At 45.4% G+C, this 14,989-nt stretch overlaps 1 protein-coding gene across 4 annotated transcripts in view; it reads right to left on the bottom strand.

The window, feature by feature from the left end:
• Positions 1-14,989, bottom strand: part of CTNNA2 (catenin alpha 2) — a 933,346-nt gene that overhangs the window by 220,590 nt on the left and 697,767 nt on the right. For all 4 annotated transcript variants that reach the window (XM_072951563.1, XM_072951564.1, XM_072951561.1 and 1 more), the window contains exon 8: positions 11,757-11,837. In XM_072951563.1, coding sequence (XP_072807664.1) covers positions 11,757-11,837 — 81 coding nt within the window. The remainder of the gene's footprint in view (positions 1-11,756; positions 11,838-14,989) is intronic.

Below are 14,989 nucleotides of genomic sequence, written 5' to 3' on the forward strand. Positions count from 1 at the left end.
AAGATTTCTATTGGCAAGAAATTTGAACTCACAGTCAGAACTCCAAAACTCTACTCTGTGAAAATAAAATCTTTTTGATATTAATAGGTTGTAGAATTGAATTGTAGATAAAGTGTCCAGGAAAGAATGGACACTTGCTAAACAAATGTCAAACACTTTCAGGGGGTTTCAGCTTTGCTTTTTGACCTTCATATATAACCAGCTACAAACAGGGGCCCTCAGATGATTAAGGGGGTTTGGCTATTTCAGCCATCTCCATGGCGAGACAGCTGCTCAGTTTCCAAGCCTAACCGCTCTTAGCGCTCAGAGCTCTGGAAAAGCAAGCCAATTGTTTGTGAAGCCGTGAATTCATATGCAATGATAGTCACTACCTGTAGGGACTCTAAACAAACTTCTTTACTGAAGCTTTTATCTGTGCCTTAAACTTAGACGAAGTAGAGGGGGAAAAAATAAAAACAACAACACATTAGTTCTGCAGCACAAAACCAACATCAATGGTTGATAATTACAAAATCAGTGATCTGAATTCCATTCTCTAACCACTAAAATTGCCCAGCAATGGTACCCACTGCTGAGGAAGGGACAGGTTCCCATCTCTAAGGCAGAGGCTGTTGCAGAGGGTTTTAAGGATGCTGAAGAAAGACCTTTTGCCCCGAGAGAAGACCTTAGGGGCTCCTTCTATTTCTAAGAGTTTAGGAATCCGTAATTACTGAATCCATATTTTCTCTTTTCAAAGCTGGTTGAGAAATAAGCCCAGAAGATATTAATGCCTTCCCTTCCTACCTCTCCTTTTCCCCGACTCCTATCCTGCTCTGATTTTGGGGTAACTGGAAATCTTCATACACATGTAATCACATAATCACCACTCATCTTTTAAAATTAACATCTAAAGAGACTGCAACTTTCTGAAGTTAAAGATAAGTGTGATTTTTTTCTCCCTCTCACTGGGGGATATTCTTTGTTGAGATGGTTCAATTTCTTGGCATTTTTTTTTCTGTATGTGAAGGAAATTTTCCATGCTCCAGCCTGACAAAAATACCTGTTCTGGGTACAGTTTCCTGAAATGTGGCACCATATGTGCATCAGTAAACATTATGTGTAGAGTAAATTAAGCAGAGCCTTATAATTAGGCAGTAAGGAAATTACTGTAGACCTGAAAGAGTAAATCAGCAGTATTAAAATGCTCTCCCATTTTCTCTGAAGCACTTCAGAGTGCCATAAAAAAGCTCATGTCACTGTGATAAACATCACAAAGAAACGCATTTGGAGCCACACAACCTGAAAGACACCACAATTCAAACAGGTCTTCAAATCTGGTGTCCAAAGTATCATCTCATCATAAAATTGAAGTCAGCCCTTTTGCCACTAATGTAGGCGAAAAAAAGAAAGCCACCTGACACCGAGACTTCGGGGAGAAACTTGCTCATAGAGCAGGTGCAGTGAAGACTTGAACGGATAGATGCTGTGGCGCAGAGCCAAGGCTCAGGGGAAGAGTCATACATCATAAACAGAACAGTAGCACTGTAAATCAAAACCGGATCAGTGTTACTGGATTTTTTTCTTTTCCTTTTGCTTCAGGCTTCAAGCTCGCTCAGCACTGCCCTGTTACTGACCCTGTCTTTATTTACAAGGTTGATGGGTCGCTCATCATGAAATTTTTTTGCATTAATTTCAATTTCCTAAAATATCACATAAAAATATGATTTATCTTGATTACTGAGCTTTTCGGCTCTCCCTAAAATGTTGCGCCAAAGGCGAGTGCCTCTTTCCCCTCACCCTCCTCTTGGCCCTGCCCCAGAGAGCACAGAACTTGCCAAGCCCTTCAACACAGCCCAGGGAACACTCAGACCATCCACTTCTAATCTTGGCCCATGGGGAGAGGAGGTTCAAGTGTGGATTCTCCCTCCCTCAAAACACGCACTGTTTCCATGAAGCGGGGAGGCCTAGCAGAGGGGTTGGAGGCTTAACCAACCTTCAGATAAATCCTCCAAAGCACCGTGATGAGATCTGAAAGCTCCCACCATCACAAACAAAGGCAGTGGAATTCCAACCGGCCAGAACATCACAAATTACCTGGAAAGCATTTTACGATACAGAGTTTAAGCTGCCACCAAATGTACATGAAATCAGAATTTCCCAAGATGGAGCCATATACATGTTTCCCCCACTATCCGAAAGTAGGGCATTCCTGTGAAACCTTTCCGCAAGCCAAAATGGTGTAAAATGAAGAAGCAATTACCTTTGGACGCATCTTGCTAACCGATGCACAAAATAAATCAAGATAAATCACAGACGCAGTTCAAAGCCACGGGCTGCATGCTGAGCTGCGGGATGTGCACAGTTCCTGAGGAAGGAGCTTGGTGGGGCCACTCTTGCTGCCTGGGGTGTGCTCTGCCTCTTTAAGAGCTGGCTGCAACACCAGTGCTGAATAGTATTTTCACTTTTCCCCCTTTTGTGCAAAAGGAAATATCCTCCAGATTTCTTTCAGCTAGCAAAAAGAGGAACAAAGGTAGGACTTTCCTCCAAGCAAAATGGCACAAAATGAACTTTCAAAAAGTGGGGTAAACCTGCACCTGCGTTTCGGCAGGTTCTTGAGCTGACTTTTCTAAAGCCAGCCCAGCAACAGGAAACTCCTGGGTTAAGGCACAGAAGCTCTCCCTTAAAATGGAAAAAAAGCTGTTATTATCACAGTAAAAATGGGCTGTTGAAGCTAACAAATCTTGTTCTTGAAACAATGGAACCAAAGACATGAGAGTTTAGAATGGAAGGAAGTTGATGGTTGAGATATTTTCGGTGGGTTGGCTGCATATGGAGGATTCTTTATTCTTTCAACACCTGTGGTTGTGGGCAGTAAGATATGTTGTGAAGAAACAAAGAATATTAAGGCACAGGGAAAAACACATCAACAACTTAAATCTACTGCAAAAAGTGTCATAATGAAGCTATTTTTAAAGGCTTTAGGGTAAGCCCTGCTTATAAGAATTGGGTAAAGTTGTGATGATAAGGTGACATTTAAGCTATGCCTTGTAGGAAAAAATGTGAATTTTCCTAAGAGGAAAAATAAAAAGGAATAAGGGACGACATTTGGAAAAGCTGTAAATTTTCCTGGAAGGAAAAATAAAGGGAGGGAAAGAGGGCATTCTTGGCAGAAGTAACAGCAAGTGCAAAGGCACGAGAATGGGTGAATGAACACTGGCTTGTAAGACTGCTGGAGCGACACTGAGCGAGCGGAAGGCACTGGTTGTGAGACTATGGCCATCATTCCCGTGAAAAGCAATTAAGTGGTGCCAATGGGAGCTGAGAGGAAGGAATGCACTCGAAACACAGTTAGGAGGTAGAATCAACTGGACTACATGGCTGATGGGAACTTAAAGATCAACACTGGAAGGAGCTGCACAGGGTTGGAACACTGCTGAAAAGCTGATCGAGGTGGAAGGCATGCGGTTGTGTAGGGTTGGGTAAGGGTCTGGCTTTAAGGTATTCTGGAATTTCATTCGGACACGAAGGAGGACAGTGATTGGCTAAGGACACATAAAGCAAGCAGATGTGAGACTGGAGGCAATTAGCACCAAGATGGTGGAAGAGTCAGCTCCCAGTAGACCTTGAAGCCCAAGACGGCCGGAGAGTCAACCTCCAGTGGACCTAGCGTTACGTGATACACGTTGGGATGTACCCGCACGGGGAATGACACACCCACAGGCACCACGGCAGCTCTGAGGCTAGCCGTGAAAGGTCAAAGAGAGGGCAGTGACCCACGTCCTGGGAGTCCCCACCCCGTCCCCAAAGCAGCTGGAATAACCCTCTCACGCGTTAGCACATAGAAACTATCAACAGCACGCCTCACAGCCCCGCACTCCCTCTTACCTTCTGGGGTGCTCCACACTCTGTGGAGGGTGTGCTTACTTCAACTTTAACCGACGCCCCCACGCCTCATGCCTCAAGCTTTCTCCTGCCTCTGAGATGCCCTGCACCCTGTCTATGGGGTGTACACCTCTCAGAATAAATCTACTGTTATTCAACTGTGGCTCGCTTTTGAATTATTTCCTGCGTGAAGCCAAGGACCCTCACTTGGCAGGGTGCGTCCCAGGGACATGACCAAGACCTGGGACATGGCCATCCTCTCATGCTCCCCCCGCCCATTTTTTCCTGTATCAGATGGATATTACAACCACGATCACCTTTATCAGTGTTCTACCCAAGCAAAGAGCAATGGTGGATTCTCTCAGCCATCAATGACATGCACGGGAGCCAGGAAGGCACAGAGTGCTGTGATCCTGGAGTGAATCAGGGCTTCCACCAGCAGGAGAGGCAGAACCTGCAGGAAGATGACTCACTTCCCAAATCTCGGATTTATCCAGCCTTCTTGGGAAATAGGGAGATAAAGAAAAATCAGCTGTGCTGATAGAAGTTTCCCCTGGGAAAACTGATGCCGGAAGCCATTTCAGGTAATAAAAAGTAACCTCAGCAGGGAGGAGGTCACATGGACCAAGAACTATTTGGCCACAAGCTGGCTGCAAAGATCCACTGAAGACGCAGTCGGAGTCAAGACGACCCTCAGTGCCAGAAAGAGCTCAGTTCAGGCCGTGGTGGCAACATACGTTAAAACTATCTCCCGTTCTGGGACTGTCTCAGATAACAAACCCCAGCCTAAACATGGCCTCCAACAGTTAAATAGGGGCTAAGCCAGGATGGGTGTTCTGAACTGAGCGTTTCGGTAAGCTGTAAGTGCCACCCCCAAAAGAGGAGAAAAGACCCCAGTTCTTGTCATCCCCAAAAGGTAAGGATTCAGAGAAGAGACGGAGCGCTATGTAGCAAAGCGTTACATAGACCTCCAAGAACGGGAGGCGGGCTGATCCAAGTGAGGAAACAGCGGTGGTCTTTCATCGCCACTTCTCTTACACCCTCGCTTAGAGGTGGTCTCTTGATTGATTGATGCTCTTGTCCTGGAGGGCATAGCCATGTTTGTCCCTTTTGCACGTGCCCTTACCCATGATGCACACAGAAAAATCCATGGGGAGTCCTAAACCGCAATGCCAATTATAGTACAATGAACACTGGGTCACGTCACGTCCAGCTAGGTCCTTCTCGCTACCGGGTAGTCGTGGCTCTTGGGTTCTAACCGGATTCTCGCTGGCACTCGTTTAGAAGAAGTAAAGCCCCTTCAGGCTGGAGGCGGGCATACAGACCACCCTCCCTCTCCTCCACCTATCTGCCTCATGCCCTCATGTATCTACCTACCTAACATTAGGACATTCTAAAAATAGATTAATGAATAAAAATCCTTGTTGTTTAAATCGTCATCTTCCAAGTCTTTCTGCTTAGGAATTTCATCCTGGAAAATAAGATGGAATTTTTTTTTAATAATCTTATTGTGGATCTTCCAGTGTCAGGATCAAGATTCTGAATGGCGTTTTCATTGCCTAGAACAGGAGGTGTCAGAGGCAGGACCAAAAGCAGACGTTCCCTTGACTGTTGTGAGACTCAGGCATCGCGGTTTCTCCCTCCCCATCCCGCTCCTCCTTGACTTCTGGGGCCTGGAGCCATCCGCGGAAGAGACCAAACCAGAAGCTGAAGCTTCCACTTGATCGAGCAGTTTCCATCCATACATCTGCCGCAGCTCCCTTTGCTCAGCATAGCAATGTTATTTTGAAACGGAGCAGGACCCTGTGTGGTCCTCCCTGGTCCAAACCCTTTCTGTCTCCCATTTCTTGTTTGTAGGAAATAGGCTTCATGCAGCCTCCCTGAAGTTCCCTGAGCTCCAAAGAGCAGATTCAAACAGCTGTTAATCAGGGAAGGAACAGTCAAGAAACAATAGTGCAGCCATGGGGCAGGGTCCTGGTTCCCTCTCAAGGAATATGTGTAACAGTACCTTTGAGTTCTTCTGCCGAAACTCCGGCTCCTACTCAGGTGGAGGATGACAACTTCAGGCTGAGCCCTGGATCCCCTGTTACCCTCCCCACCAACCAACCAGAAGAAAGTCACACTCCCCACAGCCCCCACTCCAAATCTGGCCTGTAAAGATTTCCCCCGGAAACTACCAGGGGGTTCGGGGTTCTCTTCTGAGCACCAGCCCCCTGTTCTCCTTGCTCGGCCCTGCGATAAGCCTTTCCCTGCTCCAAACTCTGAGATTTCACCCGTTTCATTCCCTTGGCCTCCCCGTGCGTCGGGCACACAGACTTTTGTTGGGGAACAATTTGACGAATCAGTATTGATCAAGCTACTGATCTCTCGCTAGCGAGAGGAAGAGGTCGAGTCTAGTGTCCTCCGCAAGTTTGCTCTCGTGTGCGAGCCGTCATGCTGGCTCACGGGGGTCAATGACACCGCGCCACGATTTCACGTCTCTAAGCTCTAAGGGAAGAGCTTGCCCACAGCGATATTTCAGGAACTGTTTCCAATTGATATGATCACGTGCCTTAAACTTGGCCTAATGAACGTTTGCCAGGAGGTGGGTAAGTAGGCGGTGGCCTGACATTCAGGGCCGCTGCGCCAGGATTTTCCTAAGGAAGAGGCAGCTTGAATATACAACCTGTGAGCAAGGGGTACATTCAAAGACGGCCTTTCACAGCATTGGGCCCCTTCCTCCCTCTGCCCTCTCCTTCCGGCCTTTTTGATTCTGATCTTTGGTGTTTCTGAGGCCAGTGGTGTCTCAGAGTTGCTTATGTTCTGTGTTTCAAACCCCAACTGCTGTGTGGTCATCTTCTGGTCCCCATATTCCTGCAGCGTCCTGGCACTCTGACCCCGGGACCAAACGCCAGGGATATTCGCTCTGACGCAGGTTCTCAGTGTGAAGAACACAACCCTTTAACCGATTTGGAGGAAACCAGTATTTTGTTTTTAAGTACTTTCATTGGAGCCATAAAGATAGCTTCCCATCTTTATGAGGAAAAGCAGCTTCAAGTCTGGAAATAAAGGATTTCAAAATGTTTTCTTACAATGAATCTAAAAATAATTGGCCCCATCATGAGCAGATGTGAGAAAAAGAACTGAATGCCTTAATATTCCTTTTTTTTTTCTGTAAATGTTTTGAAAAGTCTGTAATTCAGGCTTTGAGAAGCTGGCTCCTCAAACATAATGGCATTTTTTTCTTAAAAAGAAGATCCAATGGACCATGACAGCTGGAGACCTGAGAGATGATATCCTATCACAAACAAGAACCAGGTTTCTGACATGCACCACTTATTTTTTTCTGTCTTAAATACATGCATGTTGCCCATCCCCAACCCCAGAGCAGCAAACATGCTGCTGGAAACCACAAAGCATCTCTACCTATTATGAGAATCCTCCTTTCCCCCCCAGTTGCATCCCCCTCAAGGAGATTCATACCCAGGTGACCCACCTGCACCCTCTGGTTCTGTGGATTGGCAGGATGGGGAAGGGTCACGAGAAAAGACCCCACAGCCAGACTGCCTGGGCTGGGACCTCGTGCACCCATGCTTTGTCTGGCCATGCACGCATCGCTTGGCTTCACATATTCATCTGTAAAATGGGCATGGTGGCAACCTTTTCCATCTCACAGAGCCAGTATGAGGATCAAACGTGGTCCACTCATGGAAAGAGCTTAGAATAGTGCCTGGCGCATAGTAAGGACTCAGTTACACGTCTGCTGTAATTTAGTTTACGTTTCTGTGGACAGTGATTTTAAAAGCTCTCACCGATGACCTGCAGTCGCAGTTCTTATATAAGGAACTGGGTCACCAAGGGGACAGCTGAAGAATATTCAGCTGTAACGAGTTCTTATTAACCTTGGAAGCGTTTTCTGAAGTCCTGGAGGAAGGCAGGGTCTTGATACATTGACCTTTAACGGTCTATCCAGGGACATGTCTTGCTTGTTTGCTTTTAATCCTTCGTGATATAATCCATTCTATGAAGTACGCATCCCAATGTAAGAGCATCCGATGCACGGTTTTTGTTCTCTGTTGAAAGTGTTTTGATTGTGATAGCAAAACTGATACCTCTGTCAAGGCGACATTTGCTGAGACTCATTGCTGGAATTACTGTGATTGGCCGTTAAGGGTGAAGGAATCGGAATCAGGCCATTGATTGGTTTTGGGGAATGAAAGAGAGTTGCTAAGTTTAGCAACACCCTAGCTTGTCATGATGACTATTAGCTTCTCACAGGGAAATATTTAGGCCCTGATTAGCTTATCAACTTGCAGGAAAAAAATAAAGGACTAATACAAGGACCAAAATAATAATCCGCATAAACTGGCATCGCCGTAAGCTTGAGGAAAATCAAGAGGCCATGCCTAGAATGGCTGACAGGTGGCACACAGAAGGCGGACACGGCGGGGCTGCTGGCAGACCCCAGCTAGGCCCTCTCAAAGGGGTGGGCAGACATGTGGGCTACGAGATACTCAGGCAGGGAGTCAGCCAAAAGCTTTTGTTTTTATAATGGGCTGATTCCAGAACCACAGCAGTGGCAATGGCACAGACGTGGGGCATACTGTGCCCGCAGCTCTAAAATTAAAACATAATGCTCGAGGCTGGCAGTTACAGTCCCCTAAATCCACTTTTAATTCCCAAACAAAACACTCCCAAAGGCTTCTGTTCCACCACTGCCTGCTCTCCTGGGTTTAATTGGCAAGATGGATCCACGCCAACCAGTTTAAATGTCACCCTTGGGTTCCTGTGGCCTTTTTCACAGTTTCTGGCTCCCCAGTTCCTTGGGGCATACTGCCCGAAAAAAGGGAGTTCTACTTACTTGGAAATTGTTCTTAGAAATCCCTTTCTATTCAATTACTCGATTTTTTTTCACGTCTACAAACATAAGTCCACTTTCTTTTATGAGGGAAGTCCAAAGATTATTATTCATTTTATTTCTTTTTAATTTGGTGGCTAGAACTTTGCAAGACTCCCCTGTCACCTTCTGAAGGATGCCACCCAACTGCGGGGCTACGAGGAAGAGGTGGGAGGCTGAAAGAGTGGGGACTCGCGAAAGCCACGAGAAATATTTTTCGTTGATTTCAGGCTTTTCCCCCTATGTGATTTTATTTCTCTAAATGTTGTATAAAGGAATATAGGTGAGCATGGATAGCTGATGGCTCTCATCTAGAATGTTTTCTAACAAAGGCGTGTCTGTCACTGAAAGAACCGTTCCAGCAACGGGGAGACATTTATGTGAACCACTGGCATTCACTCGGCCACTACAAAGCTCCTATCAGAGATTCAGATAAAACCTTGTTAATCCAATTAACTAGCCACCCAAATCTAAACTGAAGACCTATGAGAAATAATAATTAATTAATTTTTTAAAATAAACCTAATGGGGAGAGGGTATAGCTCAGTGGTAGCACACATGCTTAGTGTGCACAGGGTCCTAGGTTCGATCCCCAGTACCTCCATTAAAAATACTTTAAAAAATAAATAAATATGTTTTAAAAAAAAAAACTGAAGATTTCCCTGAGCCAAGCTGATCACAGTCTTTGTGTATTCCACCCGCAGAAATGCTAGGTAGCATTTATTTGGATCAGAGACGTTTCTGTACCACTACAGGTGTACATGGTGAAACAGGAGAGATGGAAAAGAAGATGAAAATATCCCAACATACGGATAAGGATGGAGCTAACAGATGGGGACCATCTTAGTCCTAGAAAGGCATACTAGCAAAGAGAAGGATGTCTGAACCAAATTCAGGGAGGCGGTGTGAAATTATGCCGTCCGTAACTGTTGGATCTTAATGTCACAAAGCAACTCTCTCTTACCCTTATTCAAGCTTTGAGAAAGGTGAGCAGACAAAGAAAAAAATCTTACACATGGAATCATTTGAGAGGATGACATATTCCTTCCACTGCCACCCTGAAAGAAGCTCTCCAAGGATCTGGATACTGAAGCATTTAAAATTCCACCATGAAGTCCACCTTCAAATTTTACCACTGCCTGCAGCTAAAAAGAGTCCACACCTTTCTGAGAATTGTAACACCAAGGTAAAAACTACTTTATCCACTCCTTCCTGGTAAGTAAAACAAAAAAATTGCTATGATAGGTCCGTGAATGCGGAGAACTTAGGGTGCTGGCTCCTGAATGTGAAAGAATGGTCCTTACTAAGACTAGAGGAGGAGGTTCAGACTCAATTCATGGACTTTGCCCGGTTGACGATCCAGCCAAAGGCAAACCCTAGAGAAGATGCCTGTTGCCGTCTCACTGCTTTTGAAGTCCATGATCATCAGACATTAGGGCCGCGGGCATAGGAGATGAAGGGACTCATGCAAAGATAGCTTGCAGATCTAGTTTGGCTCCTTCTTTTTACAGATCTCCTGAAGAAGACCAAGAGATGAAGGATCCACGGACGCACTGCCAGCTTAGTCAAACCCTGGACTCCAGACACCTGTTTTCCGGGCATCGTTTTCCACGAACCCCAATCCCAATTCCCACTACCCGTACACTTTCATGTCAGCTGGGGCGTTGTACGGAGGGATGGTCTAAGAGGGCAAGGAGAGACGGACCCGGCCATGCATCTGGTTGGTTACTGCTGGCAACGTCCATCTGGTAAGCTACATCGGTAGTTACCACTTACTAATGCCGAAGAAGACATTGTTTTATTCTCCCTTATTTCATGGTAAAAGAAAAAGAAAATGCTTTCCCCAGAAGGGCTTCAAACTAGGTTCCTCATATCCCAGAACTAATTGTGGTGTCTTCTGGGGGACATTAGCTCAGGTGTGTCTGTACCCTCTGGTGAGCTCCTGAAGACAGCCCAGCAGTGAGCTGAAGTGGTGTCTTCCTTTCCCTCTAACCATTTTTTAAGATGCTCCTTGGCTATTCTAGCCCAGGTACCTCGCTATTCTTGTCCATACCTGACACCCTGCTGAGTGCTCTGATGCAGCCGTGCCAGTCTAGCTTCTCCAGCTGCGGAAAGCAAAGCAGGTGTTGCCCCAGGGCAGTGGCTGGTCGGTCCCAGATGACCCACACAGTCAATGCTTAGCACATGAGATGGACATATGCAAAGGCTACCAGCAGGAGACAGGATGCCTCTCAGACAGACAGCACGAAGGGATCGTACGGGAACTCAGTGGGGTGCTCGCGTCTCTTCTAGAGAAGGAACAGCACAGAGGAAACGGAGCTCATGTGCCAACACAGAAAGTAAGGCTCACGGGACTGCATGCACCGGTGCTCGCTCACACAGCACTCAAGATGAAGAGTGGCTCTGACCAGATTCCTAACCCCCTCCCCCAACAGGACTCTTCAGACTAATGATGCCAATAGCCATTTAAATCATCCAATCACCTTTCCTTGCTTTGGTTCCCTGCTTCCCAGATAACCATCTGATAAGCAACCTTTCCCCCTAGATTTATGCCCCCAAGGGAATACACTGGGTCAGAGACCTTAATTAGCCCATCAGATTAAGAGCTGCATTTCTCACAAAGCATCAGCATTCTTGTTTATTCATTCATTGCCTTGGGAGTCTAGGTAAGAACCAGCAGAAACCAGAGACTGGTTCTTTGCACACCGGGGCCTGAAAAACTGAAAACCAGATGTAGAAGGCAAAGAATTCATCAACTCTCCACCTGGGAAGAGTGTGTCTTGGCAGTGAGAGGGCTCCCCCAAACCCTGCAGAGGTTACATTCATCGCCACACCCTTTGCACCTGTCACATCTGTCTGCTCAGCAGACCACCTTCTTGATGAAAAGTTTCTGCGTGTACGTGGATGTTATAAAGAACAGCAACTTGAGCATCAGCCCTAAGACAGCGCCCTGAAAGAGGAATGCTCGGAAGCCACCACCAAGTACCATGCACTTAAAATGAAAACAAAAAAACAGTACCTGTCTCCTTAGGTCTCTTGTTTTCTTGGTCATCTTATCAATTGCAATGTTTAGAGGGTCTCCTTTTTCTTTCCTTCCAGTCTATTAAGAAAAGAGAAATAATTTCTGATTTAGGAAATTCAATATTTGTGACATTACAGTTTAAAAAAAAAAATTCAGGAACACACTTGAGCTTAGAGTTTTCCAGTACACAGCTAACATCATTCGATCTCTAAAGCTGGTTTTCTCTAAAATAAAAAAAAATAGAAGCTGATAAACATAAATACATTCTCAAGATGGTTACACGTATGTTCGTAGTCAACTCCATGCAAATCTATGTTTTCTTCCCTTCTCCCGATATTTAGGGGTTAAGTAAACACAAGGATGTTTTGTTACCGCCTTCAAACACAAATGTGTGCGCTTGAGATGATAAAAGCGAAATTAAAAAAGAAACTTGAGCTAAATGATCAGAATTCAGAATTTTATACCAATGTTCTATCTCAGGCCTCTGTGTAACTTCTGTATCAAAATCAAAAGAGATGCTTTGTGAGAAAGCATAGTGTTTCTAATCTCTGTTCCGCCGGGCGCTAGAATGCTAAACGTGATAACAATGAACCCACAGCCCGAGGTCATGAGGAATGTTTCCCTTATGATGGTAACAAGCAGAAGCAAAGGCAAAAAATAATAATAACCATCTTCTTTGATAAATTATTCACTTGGAAGTTTGACTAGTTTCTGTTTTCCTTTCTTTTCTATGTTTTTCATTGTTGCAGTAACGCAGTTCAAACCAAACCAAACAGAATCTCCATTATCTTTTTAAAACCACAATAGCAACAAGATTCTCATGGATTAAAAAAATCTCAGCCGTAACTTTATGGTTGGAATGATCTTCCTTTGAAGAGAAAATTGTTCTCAGCAGGGGAGGGTGGGGCTCAGTGGTAGAGCACGTGCTTAGTGTGCATGAGGTCCTGGGTTCAATCCCCAGCACCTCCATTAAGTAAACAGCTAAATAAATACCTAATTACCTCCCTCCAAATTCTTTTTTAAGTAAAAAAATTTAAGAAAAAAGAAAATTGTTTTCAAAAGTTTTGTCAAACCTATTAAATTATTTAAACTTTAGTCAAACACCCTCCAGGTTTACGTATTCATGGTTCTAGTGGCAGGCTAGTTTCTGTCCCACACTCAGTCTCTGTAAAATCGCGTAGGTCTCTGTAGTAACTCGTGTATATGATGGAGGCAGGTCCCAGGTCACGAGCGGTGCTTAACAGGAGAGCATGTTTTGAGCATCCACAGAAATGGACATCCAACAGGTTTCTCAGTGTTCTGTTCTGTGACAAAATCCTGGCTGCGTGAGGCTTGTACATGCACATGAGGTCTACACAGAGCTAGGTTTAGAGCGCTCGCTCCTTTCCGCAATTTGCTTAATTAATCATTTTTTTCTAAACAAAGGTCTGATGCGTAACCCTGCAGGATTCATTAAAAAGCCAAAACCAGGGCATGTGTGTGTATTTTTTCAGCTAAAATCTTACAACTCCCACCATCCTTTTCCACTCCCTAAACTCAAATGCTGCCCCTCTCAGATGTACGCTCTGAAGTCTTCTAAGTACAAAGAGCTTAAAAGAAAGTGACGACCACCTTACCACTGTGACACATCAGCACACCATTAGGTCAAGGAAAGAAAAGTGTACGTAGAAAAGCAACGTGCTGCTCTGTCTTTCGAGGGCAGCTGTCGCGTGGTGAGAGTGACGGCGGCGCCCTGGCGCTCCGCCGTCAGGCGTGACATCAGCTCAGCAGCGGGAGCTGTTTTCCCTCCCCTCTGGTCCTCTCCTTGCACACAGGATGTCTGCCTTCAAAACACGGGCCCTTTTATGGAGTATGGCCCCGCATGGCCATTCCGAGATCCGCAGGCTTCTTTAAGCCCGTTCCATTTATGAAAATAATTACAACTTACTTTGAAAGATGAACAATTGTGAGTTTGGTTTCAAGTGTGGCTGTGAGAGGAGAATGGATCACTGAACTATTCAACGTAAAAAATCCAAGATAACGTGAATGCACAAAATGATTAATACTGAATAAATGCAACGTGTCAGACAGATGGCTTACTGCATCCTGCCGGCAACACATCATTATCACCACTTTACAAATGGGATCCTGAGGAGGAAAGCAGACCTGGGGCCAGGAGGAGGGAAGCCAGGCAGTCGCTGCAGGTATGAAATGTGAGGGATCATCAAAGAACTCAAGAATCAAGGTAAACAACAGTTGAATGCCACAATGCAACAGTTTCAAAAATCAAAATGAATGCCAAAAAAATCCATGGTGGTGGGTGGTGGGTGTACCTCAATGGTTCAGCACACGCTTAGGGTGCACAAGGTCCTGGGTTCAACCCCAGGTAACCCCATTAAAATACATAAATAAATAAACAATCCATGTGGGACTAATATCAGAATTTTAAATAAAGCTAAGATCTGACAGGGCCAGGATTAGGGTGAGGCCAATGAGGTGTTTCATGCAAGTACATGTCAGACAATATTTTTTTAATTTTAAACTTTAAAAAATTAGGGGATGGATTTATACTAAAAAAAGAAAAAAGGAATTGTTTACCTAAAAATCAAACTTAACTGGGTGTCCCGTAATTTTATGTGCCAAATCCAGCAACCTTAGCCCCAGGGGTAATAGTGATGCTCAAGATTGTAAATAGGATGGTTATAGACAATTGCGGGAAGGCTCAGTTGCGTCATTCTGTGAACAGGTGGGCAACTTGGGACCCTGAATCCCGTCCGGCATCAGTAACCTGCAACTATAAAGCGCAGGTCCCTGTGGTGTGAGCATCATGCTGGTCACTGGAGGGGACATGCAAAGAGTGAGTCATGTCCTTCCGCTGAAGGAGCTCCTAACCCAGGGAGTGACCCCAACATGAGACCAATAACCCTCACAACGCTGCAGAGAGACCAGCTCCCTCACGGGGCTGAAGAGGATGCTCAGAAGAGGAAGAAGATGCTGCATTTGGGAATTCAAGTAATCTGACAGGTGGGAGGACTTAGCTGGACCTTAAATCCTGGGTAAAATCTGAACAGGAAAGAGGGAGGGCCAAAGCGGCGTCAAGACGAGAAGCAGCGAGGCGCGTAGTGGGAGGGCAGTGAGCGGAATGAGTCAGCCTTTTCCCCACGATGAGGACAGATCGGCTCGACTGGCTGTAGAGACAAGCTGTTTCCACAAGAGCTTCCTTATAGCTCTTGATTACAGCCAACTAGGGT

Source organism: Vicugna pacos, chromosome 28 (genome assembly GCF_048564905.1).
Source record: "Vicugna pacos chromosome 28, VicPac4, whole genome shotgun sequence".
Classification (NCBI taxonomy): Eukaryota; Metazoa; Chordata; class Mammalia; order Artiodactyla; family Camelidae; genus Vicugna; species Vicugna pacos.